This window comes from Cherax quadricarinatus, chromosome 66, assembly GCF_038502225.1.
Source record: "Cherax quadricarinatus isolate ZL_2023a chromosome 66, ASM3850222v1, whole genome shotgun sequence".
NCBI classification, from domain to species: domain Eukaryota; kingdom Metazoa; phylum Arthropoda; class Malacostraca; order Decapoda; family Parastacidae; genus Cherax; species Cherax quadricarinatus.
The window spans coordinates 13,455,043-13,471,736 of record NC_091357.1 but is presented as its reverse complement, the minus strand read 5'-3'; the positions used below and the strand labels follow the sequence as shown (position 1 = coordinate 13,471,736).

The window sequence follows — 16,694 nt, the reverse complement described above, 5'->3', positions numbered from 1 at the left end:
AAATACTGAGTGCTACCACACACTCAAGATAATGGAAAAACACATCACAACATTGAATGATAGCTCTGAGACTGGTGTACCAGAGCATAGGTCAAGGTATATAATCAACCATTAATCAAGGCTAGAGTTAATTATGGCTTTGTGGAAAATAATTTCTCTGGTTGTACCCCCCTCAGCAAGAAATGAGGCCCAGGAAATTGAGTCTGGCAAGAACTGAGATATGAATGAAGATGTAAATGAACTCTTAGAAGATGAAGAACCAACTACACAAGAATTACTGGACCTCAATCCACAGGAGATACAGATGAATGAAGAGGATGAGGAGGAACCTGGAGGTAAATAGTTAATACTGCAACAACTACACAAGCACTTTCTTATATGTATTGGTAAATTTGCAGTTATATTCACTGAACAGGACCCTGACATGTCTAGAAGCATTACTGTGAAGTGGGTTCTGCAGCAGGTGATTATACCTTATCACTTATATAAAGTCCTGCAAGGTAAAACAGAAACAGAGAAGCATTAGGGAATACTTGAGCATTCCAGTACAACCATCAACTACTGACAACTCTGCATCCAAATCAACACAAGAATCATAGCCAACCACCTCAGCCCAGAAGAGCTACAAAAACCTTTTCCACACATTTCCATGCTAACAAGCAATAACTAATATGTAAGATAAACTGAACTAGGAATTTTTACCCTGTAAAATTTTAAAAAGTTGCCTGGCAAATTTGAAGGTGTCTGGAGTTGCCCCCATTTCCCACATGTTCTTCACCTCATGCAATACTATTTTTTCTAAAGGCATCAATTTTCAGGAATGTAACCAGCACGCTGTGAGGATTTACTGTATATTTTTCAACACCAAAAAAAGTTAAAATATTTCTTAAGATAATAGACGAGAGTATTAAGTCTTCTATCATAAAGTTGTTCATATCAAAACTGATACAAAATTAAATATCAGCTGCAATAATAAAATTTATAAGTCATTATTGATTTTGTACTTCTTTTTTATAAATACATAGGGTGTATATTTTCCTATAATAATCACCCTAAAATTACAAATGATCTTAACAAGTCTGTCTAAAAAGATAAATGATAGCAACCAGAATAGCTACAAGAGAAAGCTCAAAACTGAGACCAATGTAGGCTTGCCCATACTACCAGAAATAAAAAATTGTAAGGAGAATATGATGTCTAATATTTATGACAATGTCAAACATGGTGATTACTGCACTTTTAACTCAAAAAGTGCTATATCTACTCACTAAAATGAAAGGAAAACACTCTGTAGAGGGGAAGTAGAAAAAAAAATATTTCTATCTACTATGCAACTAGAAATATAACTATAAAAATAGAACTAATAATGAAGTATGAATGAATGCTACATTCAACGATTCTTAAGAGTACAAAAATCTAATGCTGAAGTCTTATTGTGGAAATCTGGGTTAGTGCACTTTATGAAAAATTTACATACTAGTACTGCATTTTTACATACAAGAATTTAGTGACTATCTCTGAAATTGTACTATCCAACATGCATACTTATCTACTAAACACTAAACCCTCTTGCAATACCAACCACATACAACTTTGTAATGTAGTGAGCATATGTCTATACTGAATACCCCAATCATAACAGTACAGTACTCCTAAATGGGGCATATTCAACACAATAATACAATATTCCAGAAGGAAGGAGAAATCAACTTTTTGTTAGAACTACTAGGTTCATCACACAGAATGAACTAAGATAGTGAATCAAAAGTCACAGAGTACTTTCTAGGAGCACCTTCTAGTTCATGAACTCTCACCCTCTTCTGGCCGAGCAGGGCTGTAATGATCAGCCCTTGTGGGTTCTACATAATTCATCTGATCATAGCCATGTGTTTCGGCTGGATATGGTACTTCTGTATTTGAGGTCTCTGAAATACTTTGAAGGTCGTGGGTATTTGTCGAGGGTAATTCTTGACTTGGAGTTTCTGAATCGGACGACGATGATGATGGGATGATAACATGCTCCTGACCACTTGAATCAATATGAAGCATTAAATTATTTAAGTCTACATTTGGGCCCAACTGTGAAGGATCTATGTATAGTGTGCGCGTAGTACCATCCTCCATGGTAGCTTCCACAGCTACAAGGTCATTACCGCCCTCACTAAGAGCTGGTGTAGGAACAGTAGGCACAGTGTTACCATGAGCATCTACTGCTACCAACATATAAGTTGTACCTGAACTTGAGGGTGTTGGAACATCACTTGTCTTCCCTGGATCGACCGCATCTTCAAGTTCAGTGTCTGTCTTTGAGTGTGGGGGCTCTGGGGCATAAGAAACTGAATCAGAAATACTCTCCACAGATTCATACCTACTCTCTTTCACTCTCATTTCATGAGCATTATCAACAACTGCTGCACTCTCAGCCAGAGTGACATTAAGATTTTGTGTAAATTCCTCTATATTTTTATTTAATTTGTCAATATTTTGAGTTAGTTGTTCAATGTCATTGCTTGACTCATTGGTCTCCTCAACAGGCTGGCAAATGGACAATTCACAAGTACGATCATCTGGTTCTTCTGAATATTCATCTAAAGGATTAGAGTGATCATGTGGTGCAACACTGTCTTCAGCTGCAGTACCACTAAAGGCATCTTCTTTATCATCTGAAGAGTCTTCAATTGGTTCAAGGCATTCAACTGGTTTGTAAACCTCTTCCGGTGGCTTATCAGCTTCTGCTGGTTCGTATGTGACTTCTGCTGGTTCATAAGTGTCTTCTGATTTATCAGTCTCATCTGCTGGCTCATAGCTGTCTTCTGCTGGTTCATAAATTTCATCTGCTGGCTCATAAATGTCTTCTGCTGGCTCATAAATGTCTTTTGCTGGTTTATCAGTACCTTTTGCTTTTTCATCAGCATCTTCTGTTTTATCTGTGTCTTCTGCTGGTTTATCAGTGTCTTCCACTAATTTATCAGTGTTTTGTGTTGATTCAAAAATATCTTTGCTTGGTTCAAAAATACTTTCACTGGATTCAAAAATACCTTCACTGGGTTCTTGACTAACCTCAGTCGATTCATGACTAACTTCAGGAGGTTTCTCAACCTCATCGTATGATTTATCAACATCTTCAGGTGATCTATCAGTATAATGAGACAGTTCATTCACGTCAGTAGATTCGTTTGTAATTTCTGATGGTTCACCATTCTCTTCCACAGCTTCACTGGTATAGTTTGTTGATTCACCTGTATTCTCTGTTGGTTCACCTATATTCTCTGTTGGTTCACCTATATTCTCTGTTGGTTCACCTGTATTCTCTGTTGGTTCACCTATATTCTCTGTTGGTTCACCTATATTCTCTGTTGGTTCATAATGTGTGTTTAAAGTGCTTTGTTTTATTTCATCTTCCTCAGGCTCTGGGGTCAGCTCCTCTTGTTGATAATTGTAACTATGGAATCGAGATTTGCCATCTTCTACATTATCAATTTTAGGTGATGGAGTATTTTCCATATGCTCCTCATGGTCTGTTTCACCTACGGGTTCTGCTCTTACACACACTGCAACATTATCCTTTTCTTCCTGTTTTGCCTGAGAATTTGCATCCTCACCTCCCTCTGCCTTTCCTTCCTTCCCTTCACAGAGAGACTTAATGTCACTCTCTTGCTCCACTTCTTCGTCTTCAGACCCTGACCCAGAATCCCTTGCATAATATTTTTCCCAGTCACTGTAATCACTATCCGAATCATTATTTATGTAATTTGAAGTCTGACTGGAGGAGGGAGTAACTGGATTTGCAGGTGTGGCTGCAAGCAGAGCATCAAATGCAGAATTGACATCAGAAGCCTTTGGCATGGGTCTTCTTTCATACTTTGGCTGTGGAGGAGGATAATCCTCAATGTCACTGTAGCCATCATCTGAATTATTATTTGTTTCCTCTTTATCTAAGCCTCCAGGAAGGGTTTTAGATCTTTCACCATCCATTCCATCATCATCATCATCATCCCAATCCATCAATAGTTGCTGTGTATCTTGAATGTCCTTCTTAGAACCTGATATTTCCCCATTGGTGTGTGCATGGTCCAAATTCTCTTTACCTTTTGCAGTTTTGGCCTTCTTTTTCGAATCTTTGTTTGATTTTGGGGTACCTTGTTTTCTTTTCCTTCTCCCAGGTATCTTGATACCTGTATCATAATTAAAAACCTTGTTTATGTGTGCTTTATTGTGCCAAATAATTACATTCAATCTGGTACATGTAAAACCACACCTAGAACACTTGAACCATTTTGATGCAGTACGCATATCTTCTTCAGCATTCTCTCTCCTAGGCTGCTCAAGAATACGCACCTTATGTTCAATCACAACCCTCTGCAGCTTATTACCCACACTTCTGCTGCCAACCATCTTGTACACAACAGCTTGCCCAATATCTGATCCCCTCTTGACACCCTCCTCTTTTTTCTTCTTAAGTTTCGGCGATCCAAAACCCAGGTCACTATAGTCTATTCTGCGCTTACCCGCAACCTCGCCCAAGGTCTGTAGGATGTTCATGTCCCCTCCTGTTAGCTTCTCAGCAGTCACTACGTCTGCTTCAAATTTGGTTAACAGATCCACTTCTCCATGACTCTGGTTTCTGTTGATACCTGGAATACAAAATACTTATTAGTCCACATAATTCTGAGCGTGTAATATACATGATAATTTAACTGTTCCAAAATTGGTCAACATAAAACACTTGGTTAGTAAAATACACCTACCATCCGACTTACGACCGAGTTTGATTCCGAGAAACCGGTCGTAAGTCGAACTTTACTACTAAATGTCAACAAATCATTTTTGTAATGACTTTATTTTATTGTTTTATTTTGGTATTTCATGTTTTACTTTACTTTTTATGTTGTTAGTACTATATTTTATACTGTAAGGTTTAGGATTAATACTGTGTGCAACACAAATAGTTGTTTATTTCCCAGAAATTTGGCATAAAAAACACAGTCGTAAGTCGAGTGGTCGTAAGTCGAGCAGGTCGTAAGTCAGATGGTAGGTGTAGTCATGTTAAGGAGCTGAAACAAACCACACTGATCCTAGTACATTCTGGGAGGTCATTAAACCCACCAAAACAAAGCAGCTCCTTTTCCTGACAAGGATCTTACTTTATTTTTTGGTAGAATACTATCAGTATTTTAAGAAAAAATAGTTGTGGGGGAAAATTATAATCACTGGTACGGTGGAACCCTGGATTCTGTCGGCACTGGATATCGTACAATTCAGATTTCGACCACTTTTCTTGGTGAAATTTTACTCCGGATATTGTACCTCGTCCCTGAAATCGCCCGTATCAGACGCATCCGCCCGCTCAGGATGCCACCACTCATGTGTACGTGTCTCAGTCTGGCTCTGTCACTGGTTAAGTGAGCATTCATCCGAAACATTTTGTAATAATCCAGTGTTTTTTGTGCTTGCTTATTGAGTGCGACTGCGAAATAAACCACCACCATGTTGATACAAGCCGTATCTGCAACATATTCAGTGACAATATCTTCTCCCATTTTAGGCAAATCTTGAAGAGATGCCAGAAACAGAGCTCTCTGGACAGATTTTTAGTGTGACAGGGGTCCAGTGCCAGTAAAAGACAAAGAAGGGAAGTAATCCCAGATAGGGTTTTAAGACCTGAAGTCCTTATGGAGGGGGATTCCTCTTCCAAACAATAACCTCTGCTCCTCCTCCCTTTCCCCCTCCTTGCCATCCATACCCTAACAAGAGTCTTCAATAAAGGTAAGTGTGATGCTAAATGTTCATTTACCCATTTCATTAGTCTCCGTTTCGTACTGAGATGGACCTTCTGGAACGGATTAGGGACGAAATCAGGGGTTCCACTGTATATTCGCAGTTGTGTTAAAACTGAAAGAGTTATATATATGGTGCTTGGGGCATGGAAGATAATTAGGTTTGATCTAAGGAGGGAGAGAAGAGGAGGGATTAACTCCAATTGTTTGGATCAAGAGTCCTTCACTAGCATCAACATCCTTGACAGTACATGTATCTGAGCAAAAATTTAGTAAACACTGCTCTGAAACATTAAATAATTAAATAAAGTCATGACCATACCTATCTTTAAAAAATGGGATGCAAACAATGGTTGCACATACTGTAACTTTGCATACATATAATGTTGCTTTGCATACATAAAATGTAGCTTTGCATACATAAAATGTAGCATTGCATACATAAAATGTAGCTTTGCATAGATGTAGTTTTGTGTACATATAATGTAGCTTTGTATACCTATAATGTAGCTTTGTATACCTATAATGTAGCTCTGTATACATAAAATGTAGCTTTGGATACATACAGCTCTGCATACATATAATATAGCTGTGTACATATCTTGCTGTACACACACATCAAAGCTTGTACATACAAATGTAAAACTAAAAAAAATGCACTTAAGCTATAGGTAATCTAAAAATATAACCTAATAAAGCAATTTTTTATTACTTACATTGTCCTCTCCTGATGAATTCTTCTTTGCGCTCACAGTTATATGGGAATATGTGCTCTGATTTGTGAACATCTTGACTGAAATTATGAAAAAGTAAATATGTAATCACACTAACCATAAAGAAATTCACTGACTACTCTTTACATTATAATTCCTACCAAGAACCAAGGAATCATCAAGAGTATTATTATTCCTCTTCTCTCAACAAACCGGCCATATCCCACCAAAGCAGGGTAGTCCAAAGAGAAAACAAAAGTTTCTCTTTTTAACTTTAGTAATGTATACAGGAGAAGGGGTTACTAGCCTCTTGTTCCCAGCATGTTAGTCGTCTCTTACGACACACATGGCTTATGGAGGAAGAATTCTGTTCCACTTCCCCATGAAGACAAAAGTATTATTATATTAATATTATTATTATATTATTTGTCTTCTTTCTTCTTTCAACAAATCGGCTGTATCCCACCAAGGCAGGGTAGCATAGAAAGAAAAATGAAAATTTCTCTTTTTAACTTTAGTAATGTATACAGGAGAAGGGGTTTACTAGCCCTTTGCTCCTAGCATGTTAGTTGCCTCTTACGACATGCATGGCTTACAGAGAAAGAATTCTGTTCCACTATCCCCAAGGAGATTAGAGGAAATAAAGAACAAGAACTATAAAGAAAAACAGAAGAAAACCCAGATGGGTGTGTAAATATATATGCAGGTACATGCACGTGTAATGTGACCTAAGTGTAAGTTGAAGTAGCAAGATATACCTGTTATCCTGTGTGTTCATGAGACAAAAAAGACACCAGCAATCCTACTATCAGGTAAAACAATTACATGTTTCTGTTTCACACTCACTTGGCAGGATGGTAGTACTACCTTCCTGGGCAGTTGCTGTTTACCATCCTATTACTATTATATAACAGTGCACAGGCAAAAATGCTAAACCAATATGGTTAAAAGATGCCTGTGAAATAGAGCTTAATCAGATTTGCTCCAAGGACAAATAGGGCAGCTCCAATTCCCTGAATCAAGTCCTTCAACAGCAACAAGAACTCTCCTTGAAGAGAGTACCCAAAGAACATTTTACACAACCTCAGTAACATTTTTTTCTTTACCCTTTGACTGTTTTGGTCGTATATATACGTCTTACAAGCCAGTGTTTCGGACGTATTGATACGCATAAATTCTAGTGGCTTCAAATCAAGCAGGAGAAAGCTGGTAGGCCCACATGTGAGAGAATGGGTCTGTGTGGTCAGTGTGCACCACATAAAAAAATCCTGCAGCACGCAGCGCATAATGAGAAAAAAAAAACGACCGTGTTTTTGGATTAAAACACTGACTTTGAGGTGTATTTTCGTATAGTATTTATCGTTGTACAGTGGACCCTCGACCAACGATGGCATCATATAACGTTAAATCCGACTAGCGATACATTTTAACGCAAAAATTTTGCCTCGACTAGCGCTAAAAAACTCGACCAATGCGATTTGTTCCGTTCGAGACGCGTCCACGTGTGGTCTGCGCAGTGTTTACAAGCTAGCTACCGCGGTCACATCCAAACATACAATCGGAACATTTCACGTTATCACAGCATTTTTAGTGATTGCACCTGCAAAATAAGTCACCATGGGCCCCAAGAAAGCTTCTAGTGCCATCCCTGTGATAAAAAGGGTGAGAATTAGTATGGAAATTAAGAAAGATTTTGAAGGGTTTGGGGCTAACCCTGAAACGCCTATGCCAGTTGTGGAATCCATTGTGCCTACTTCAAAGATTAAGGAAATGTGTGCAAAGTGGGTTGAACTGCAAACCTTTATGGATGAAAATAACCCTAACACAGCTATTGCAAGCCGTGCTGGTGACTATTACAATGATAATGTTGTGGCCCATTTTAGACAAATCATAAAGGAATGGGAGGTACACAGCTCTATGGACAGATATGTTGTGCGACAGAGGTCCAGTGACTCTCAAGCTGGTCCTAGTGCCATTAAAAGAAGGGAAGTAACCCCGGAAAAGGACTTGACACCTCAAGTCCTAATGGAAGGGGATTCCCCTTCTAAACACTAACACCATTCACACTCTCCCCTCCTCCCATCCCATCAATCATCACCAGAGCTTCAATAAAGGTAAGTGTCATGTAACTGTACATGTCTTCTTTAGTTTGTGTGTATTAAAATTAATATTTCATGTGGCAAAAATTTTTTTTTTCAATACTTTGGGGTGTCAGGAACGGATTAATTTGATTTCCATTATTTCTTATGGGGAAAATTAACTCGACTAACAATAATTTCGACTAACGAAGAGCTCTCAGGAACGGATTAATATCGTTGGTCGAGAGCCCACTGTATTCTCATTTTCATGGTCTCAGGTGATAAAATGGAAAACATATTACAGAAATAGAGATGATTTTAATTAGTTTCACGATGAAAACGACCTTGAAATTGAGCTCAAAGTAGCGGAAATGTTCGATTTTTACCAATGTTCAGGAGTAAGCAAATCACACCACACGTCCAATACACGTCAACTGGGGAGTCTAATATTCTTTCACTAGTGCACTGATATTATTTATACCATTTTTACAATAATGCAGTAGTCTGCAAAGCAGTAAATTTTGTATTTTTTGTATGAATAAAAAATCAAAATAGAAAACAATAGTAATATAAAAGGGGCCTAGAGACATGACTAATGAACAGAGGATATGTTATTTTAGTACCAAGAATGTCTACATTGTTTATTCTGGACCCTATTTTGAAATTGGCATCTTTTTTAATTTGCGTGAAATTGGCCAAATTGCCAATTTCTGACCACTTTATTGGGTAGTTCAAATCGGTATATGGGCGGTTTCTCATACTCAACTGATAGAAAAAATGGAGTTCTAAAGAAATAGCTATGAGTTTGGTCAACTGGAACACTGGAATTGGCCAAAAACAGGACTCAAAGTCGGCGAAATCGCTGATGCGTATATGTCGCCAAGACTGCTAACTTCGCAGGAGCGTAATTCTGTGAGTTTTCGACCAAATTTTGTACTTTTGGTGTCATTACCATCAGGAAAAGATTCTCTATCATTTCATAAGAAAAAAATCTTTTTTTTTTTTTCCAAAAAATAATGCGACATAGAATGACAGTTTCAGAAAGGGGCTTTCGACAGTCAAAGGGTTAAATATAAATGAAGACCTGTTTTATGCATCATAAATAAAGAGAGAAATCTTGTAACCCCCTCAAGGGAAGAGCAGTACAAATTGTAATAATCAATATACTACAACCTTTTTTATTCACCACTTTTGTCAGCTTGGTAATCAATAATGGCAAGTGGTTTTGAAAGAAACTGAGCAAACATTAGAACATACTTATTAGAAAACATTTTGGTCCTGGGACCTTAATACAAGGTCCCAGGACCAAAATGTTTTCTAATAAATACATATGTCCAAGTGTTTGCTCATGCACCTTTTTAAACCATTTGTCACCTAATATTTCATAAACACCTCACCAAACCAACTCAAATCAAATGTAATAATTCGTTGTGAAGTTTTTTACTAGTAGCTGTATTCTGTTAGTAAATCTTGGGAGAGTCACTCTGGAATGCCATACAATATACACCCAGCATCCGACTTACGATCGAGCTTGGTTCCGACCAAATGGTCGTAAGTCAAAATGGACGTAAGTCGAGCCTTGCTACTGAATATCAACATCACATTTTTTAAAAGACTTTATTTTATTGTTTTATTCTGGTATTTCATTTTTTACATTACTTTTTATGTTGTTAGTACTGTGTTTTATACTGTAAGGTTTAGGATAAACACTGTGTACATCACAAACAGTTGTTTATTTCCCATAAATTTGGCATACAAAACAAGGTCATAAGTCGAATGTTGTGCAGGTCGTAAGTCAGATGGTAGGTGTATACTGGATACCTATCCCTGATCAGGACTCTACCCTACTTCTAACCTTCACAGTCGCCGTCTTGTTGAAGCATCCCTTACACACAACTTAGCCCTGACTTTGTCTCTGTAGATACCTTCCTTTATGATTACATTGTCATATGCTCCAAACCTCAGAACACTCATAACGACCTGACCCTCTCTTCTCCTCCTCTCCCTACCTGTTCTCCTTTCCTATTTTTTTTCTGATTTCTTTCTTTGTTTTCCTTTCTTCTGCTTAAGTGTGTTTTGTCCTTCAGTTTCATTTCCCCCCATGTTTATGGTCCTACCCCTTGTGGGCCCTTAGCTCTCCTGCACTGTTCATTTTTCTTGTCTTAGACTTGCCCTACTACTAATAATAATAATACTATTACTACCACTAATACTACCACCACCACTAATACTACTACTACTGCCTCCATTCCATTACTACCACCTGCACTCCATGACTACTACTATTGCTACTACCACTACTATTTCCTCTCTTCACTTCCCTTTCTATCTCTTGTGCCACAAAAACTACTTTTCCCTACTTTTTTACTACCACTACTACTTCCACTAACATTACTTTTTCTTCCTCTCTCTGTCTCCTCCCTGTTGCCCTCACCTATATATATATATATATATACAGTGGACCCCCGGTTAACGATATTTTTTCACTCCATAAGTATGTTCAGGTGCCAGTACTGACCGAATTTATTCCCATAAGGAATATTGTGTAGTAGATTAGTCCATTTCAGACCCCCAAACATACACGTACAAACGCACTTACATAAATACACTTACATAATTGGTCGCATTCGGAGGTAATCGTTATGCGGGGGTCCACTGTATATATATACTGGCTCCCTGACTCTTTTCTGTTGGTGTGACTTGTAAATGATTCAAGCCGAACTGAAACATCATTGTAAGCTTCTTCTGTGTGCAAGTTATTTGTGTACTACTCCATTTTCTTTTGTGTGAAGTGCTAAACCCTTGTAGGTCATTTATCCCAAGGTGTGATGGAGCCTCAATACTAGCAGTGTGAGAGAAGCATTACCACATAGACCGTTATATTACACGGATTTATTTGCCACGTTTTGGTTATTGCACTACTGAAAAATTGTGGCACAATTTTATACAACACTTCGGAAAATTAACTTTACACGGTTCCGTTCGCGGACACGGAAAAAATTTTCCCAGCTCAAGCTGCCACCTTGTTGTTGGTCAGTGGACGAGACCTCTCGTCATCCCTTGCCACCCCCGAAACTCCCACCGCCACCATCCCAGCCTTCATCAATATGTGTTCAGTTCCATTCTATCTTAGGAGCTAGCTGTGTTTGTGAATTGTGTTTTGATCTTTTAATTACCATATCTTGTATCTGCTAAGCACTCATGGCACCCAGTAGGCATACCAGTGTTGGTGAAAGTGTTAACAAAGTTAACAAAGAAAACTGAGGTATTAGACAAGAGATAGCCTGTGGCCGTAATGAAGCGTTACTGTGCAATTAAAAAGAACGAGGTAAATATACGAGTTTGTGTGATGAATAACTGCCTGACTGATTTACTGACTTGACTGATTTGCTGACTGACTTGACTGATTTACTTACTGACTTAAAATTAGACTTTTTCCCTGAAAATGACTCTGAAATGGTGTCTAGAGCAGCTGATGCCTTACCATCACTTGCATAATGTACTGTGGGGTAAAACAGGCCAGAAATCCATTACAGAATTTATGCACATTCCAGTACAACCATCAACTTCAGTACTAGAATTTTTACCATCCACCTCAGCCCAGTAGGGCCACAGCATAACTCTCCACAATCATCCACAAACACCAGCACCCACAATTTAAGGTAAGAAATACTACTATTATTTCCGTTGCTTCTGTATTCTTAAGCAGTAGAAAAACATAATACATCACAACAATGAACTACAATTGCATATTCACTTTCATTTTTATTAAGATCTAGAGGTTTAAAAAAAATTGTTTGGCTTTTTTGGGGCTCCCAGGAATGTAACCCTCTTTGTCCCATAAGTTCTTCAGTTTATCTAACACGGATTTACCTAACACGGCATTTTCAGAAACATATCTACCACGTAATATAACGGTCTACTGTAGCATACATTTATCCCCCTGTTGATAGTTTGATCTAGTGCATGGGTTCCCAAACCCTGGGTCATGGTCTCAATTTGGGTTGCGACCCTTTCATATACCTTTGACGAGTTTTGAGATTCTTACTACATGTATTCTTGGAACTCTGTTAAAAAATGAGTGTATTTGTAATTTTTGCCAATGTTTTCTTTAATATTATGCTATAAGTCTACAGCAGTTCACTGGGGTACTTAGTATCAGTACTAACTGGGTTATAAGAAAAATGTGGCTTCAAATCTTGGTAATGAAAAATGGGAATCACTGATCTAGGGATAAGAAATAAGCCTAGTAGAGACTCTCAAGACCTAGACCTGATACCCGACCATACATAATTGTACTTCGTGTTATTCCAACTGGATTACAAGCAACAGAGGCAACTTAATTGAATAGTTTTTGGTGTGAGAATGGTCTCCGAGCCACCGGGGCAGTCCCAAGATGGCACAGAAAACCAGAATCCATTAAAAGATGGAAAGCAGAGGAAGCATGCCTACGCTGATGGCAAGGAAGTATGAAACTGGTGGCTTAAGAGTTAAATTTTAAAATGAATAAGAACTACAATAACATGGCTCAAACAATTAATTATTAGCCCACAATTTGGATTATGTATTATGCTATTTTACAGTATGTATTTAAAAGAAAATGCTACACCCCCTAGAACTGATACAGCACCTGGGAAATTGGAGGTTATCAGGCTTGATTCAAGGAAGGGAAGGATAGCTCTTAATTCCCTGGATCAAGAGTGCTTCACCAGCAACCTAGCTTATCTGGAACTACTGCAAAAGCCTGTATAAGTCCTTTATGAAATATTTATCTTTGTTTAGATATTATTTTTTTTTATATTTGCTATTAGACAGACGAAGTGCTGTGGATCTCTGATCTCAATATAGTACAGCATTATCATCCTTACTTTGACTGGAGTCACCCTGCACCTTCTACATATTATTACTCCTACAAGTTATTCTTCTAGTACACTATGTAACTTTTGGACTAGACATTCAAGCAGTGCTCCTCTTTCTTAGCATTTGATTGACTCCACCACTACTACTACTACTACTACTACTACTACCTCCACTACTACCTCTCTTGCTCCTGCCATGTCTGTTGGCCTACATATACTCCCTCCTCCTCTCCTTTCTGTTAGTGACTTTCTACATATACTCCCTCCTCCTCTCCTTTCTGTTAGTGTGACTTTGTAAATGGTCCAAGTTGGACCGAAACATTGTCGTAAGCTCCTCTCTTCTATGTGCGGGTTATTTGTGTACTGATTAAAGTATCATTTGCTTTCTTTGTAAGGTACACATTCTAAGTGCTCTGTGTTGTTAATGATGTTCATAATGGCAACAGACAGAATAACAGCTGGCAACATGGAGAATTTAAAGTCTTAACTCTATGAAGCTGTACTATACTTACAATTCATTTTCATGGAAAAATTTAACAATGGCTAGAGGCATCTTGCGGAGTCCCTGGATATACTCGGGTGGGCATTTGGCAACGGTGGTGATGGTTCCTGGCCACCATGCTTGCCCCAGCCGCACCCACACCACAGAGCCATTCTCCAGGTGACTCATGCCTCTGCAACCACAAGCAATATACGTAATCATATTTGTTGCAGATGTAAATTGCAAAAAATGTATTACATTCAAGTTATACTGTACTGTACATTAATCACATCTAAGAGGGCAGTTTCACATTATCACTGTAATCGTGGTGAGATTTGTTCGGATTGGCCACTTAGGATTTCCCAAGAAAGGCAGTGCATCATTGAGGGACTGTCCGTCTTATTTCCATTAGGATCCTGAATCTTGTTCCCAGGATGTGACCCACACCAGTCGACTAACATCCAGGTACCTTCTTGCCTGATAGGTGAATGGGACACCAGGTGTAAGGAAACACACCCAATGTTTTAACCCTTGCTTGGGATTGAACTAGGGACACTCAGCACATGAAGCAATAACGTTACCTACCAGGCCACAAGCCACCGATGCATTAAACCCATACGGGCTATATAATGCCTGGGCATGTATACATGTATACTCCAGGTATGTAAAAAGCACACTTATGTAGACAATCTAGGATTAGCAAGTTTATTTAGGTAGAGGTACATACAAGTATTCCCCCAAAAATCAAAGTAACTTATTTCCACAGGGGTCCTTGTAACATCATCTTATTTAAACCTGAAAAGTTAAAACAGCTTAGTAACTCAACTATGTGAAATCAGTTATAATAAAAGGAGATACAATAGGAATAAAGCAAACACTAACTTAGTGGTATTTTCATAGAGGGAGCTCCATCTGAAAGGATCATTCTGCAGTGAATGATAGAGGTGAAAGAGGTGGTCGGAAGGTGAAAGAGGTGGTAGGAAGGTGAAAGAGGTGGTAGGGGGTGGATGGAGGTGAAAGTGGTGGTAGGGGGGGTGGATGGAGGTGAAAGTGGTGGTAGGGGGGTGGATGGAGGTGAAAGTGGTGGGGAGGTGGATAGAGTTGAAAAAAGTGGTAGGGAGGTGGACAGAGTTGAAAAAAGTGGTAGGGAGGTGGACAGAGTTGAAAAAAGTGGTAGGGAGGTGGACAGTTGAAAAAAGTGGTAGGGAGGTGGACAGAGTTGAAAAAAGTGGTAGGGAGGTGGACAGAGTTGAAAAAAGTGGTAGGGAGGTGGACAGTTGAAAAAAGTGGTAGGGAGGTCGACAGAGTTGAAAAAAGTGGTAGGGAGGTGGAGAGAGTTGAAAAAAGTGGTAGGGAGGTGAACAGAGTTGAAAAAAGTGGTAGGGAGGTGAACAGAGTTGAAAAAAGTGGTAGGGAGGTGAACAGAGTTGAAAAAAGTGGTAGGGAGGTGGACAGAGTTGAAAAAAGTGGTAGGGAGGTGGACAGAGTTGAAAAAAGTGGCAGGGAGGTGGACAGAGTTGAAAAAAGTGGCAGGGAGGTGGACAGAGTTGAAAAAAGTGGCAGGGAGGTGGACAGAGTTGAAAAAAAGCAGTGGAGAGGTGGACAGAGGTGGTGATGAGGTGGACGAAGGTGATATGGGAAGCGGTGACATTTAGTGAGAACCCTGACCGGGTAGGTCACTCAGCATTCATACTAATAAAAAAAAAAAAGATATACAACACACACGTATACACACACAAAAAGACAAAATTAACAAAAAATAAAAGCTGCAATAAGGACAAATTATATCATGAAAAATTTGTTTAACACTTTTAATACTAGTTAATGTCATCATGAAATATTAATGCAACATTGCATTTTAATCATTCAAAAAAAAAATTGTAACGTATTCCTTAATACCTAATTAGGGGTTAATATAAATTTAGAATTAACATTTTAATTATTAAATATTCTCGGAGAGACACTAAACCCATAGAATCAAAGAGCGACTGGGAGGCACCTAGGTTTCCATCAACACTTAATAACATGACCAATCCTTGGATCAAGAGCTCCTCGGCGACGACATCAAGGCCCCCAACCCCCTGAAAGCAAGCATCAGTGTCAAGCAGACATAATTAGTAGCCACAAGACGCACAATGAGCGACATCCATCACAGAGGTGCCCAGCGAGGCTTCACCTCCCCCTCCAAGCCTTCTCTCCCGTCATCCTGAAGCCTGCAACAACCCCCCCATCATCCTACAACCTGCAACACCCCCGGTACTCACAGTTATCAGAGATAACGTCCTCAGTGATGAAGGGAGAGAAGGCAGACGAGAGTTATCATCATAACATGATCACAACAAACGCTGCCACAGCTCCCACAATGCCTCACTCCTTCACTAACATCAACACATGCAATGCGCAATACCTCTCATATAATGATAATAAAATGCTTCTTGTCCTGTTTGATGCATTTGTCTTGTTGGGATTGTTTTTTTACGTCTGTAGTTTCTTATATTTATAAAGCCACTGTTATCCAAAACATTAAGTTTTTATTTTGACTTTCCGTACATAGCGTACAAAAAAAATATTGTCTTGAGGGTATACAGATATTATCACATATATATTATAGTAAGTAAGTAAATAAATAAGTAAGTTGGCAAGTAAGTAAGTAAGTTTATTAGGCTCAGGTACACATAAGTACAATTATCATACATAGTAACATTTCTGTAAATTCCCCAGGATAACCTAAAAATGTCAGAGTTATTTCCGCTGGGGTCCTTGTAATATCTTATTAGTAGTAGTAA

The 16,694-nt window shown here is 38.7% G+C and overlaps 1 protein-coding gene across 3 annotated transcripts in view; it reads right to left on the bottom strand.

Moving 5' to 3' along the window:
- Positions 1–16,311, bottom strand: part of LOC128704087 (uncharacterized) — a 111,824-nt gene extending 95,513 nt beyond the window's left edge. Inside the window, exons 1-4 of one of the 3 annotated variants that reach the window (XM_070099098.1) lie at positions 16,173–16,311; positions 13,940–14,101; positions 6,494–6,570; positions 1,815–4,634 (exon numbers count right to left, since the gene is read on the bottom strand). In XM_070099098.1, the coding sequence (XP_069955199.1) occupies positions 1,815–4,634; positions 6,494–6,570; positions 13,940–14,097 (3,055 nt within the window). In that variant the 5' untranslated portion in view covers positions 14,098–14,101; positions 16,173–16,311. The remainder of the gene's footprint in view (positions 1–1,814; positions 4,635–6,493; positions 6,571–13,939; positions 14,102–16,172) is intronic. The other 2 variants (XM_070099100.1, XM_070099099.1) reach the window with 2 other exon arrangements.
- Between the last annotated feature and the right edge of the window lie 383 nt (positions 16,312–16,694).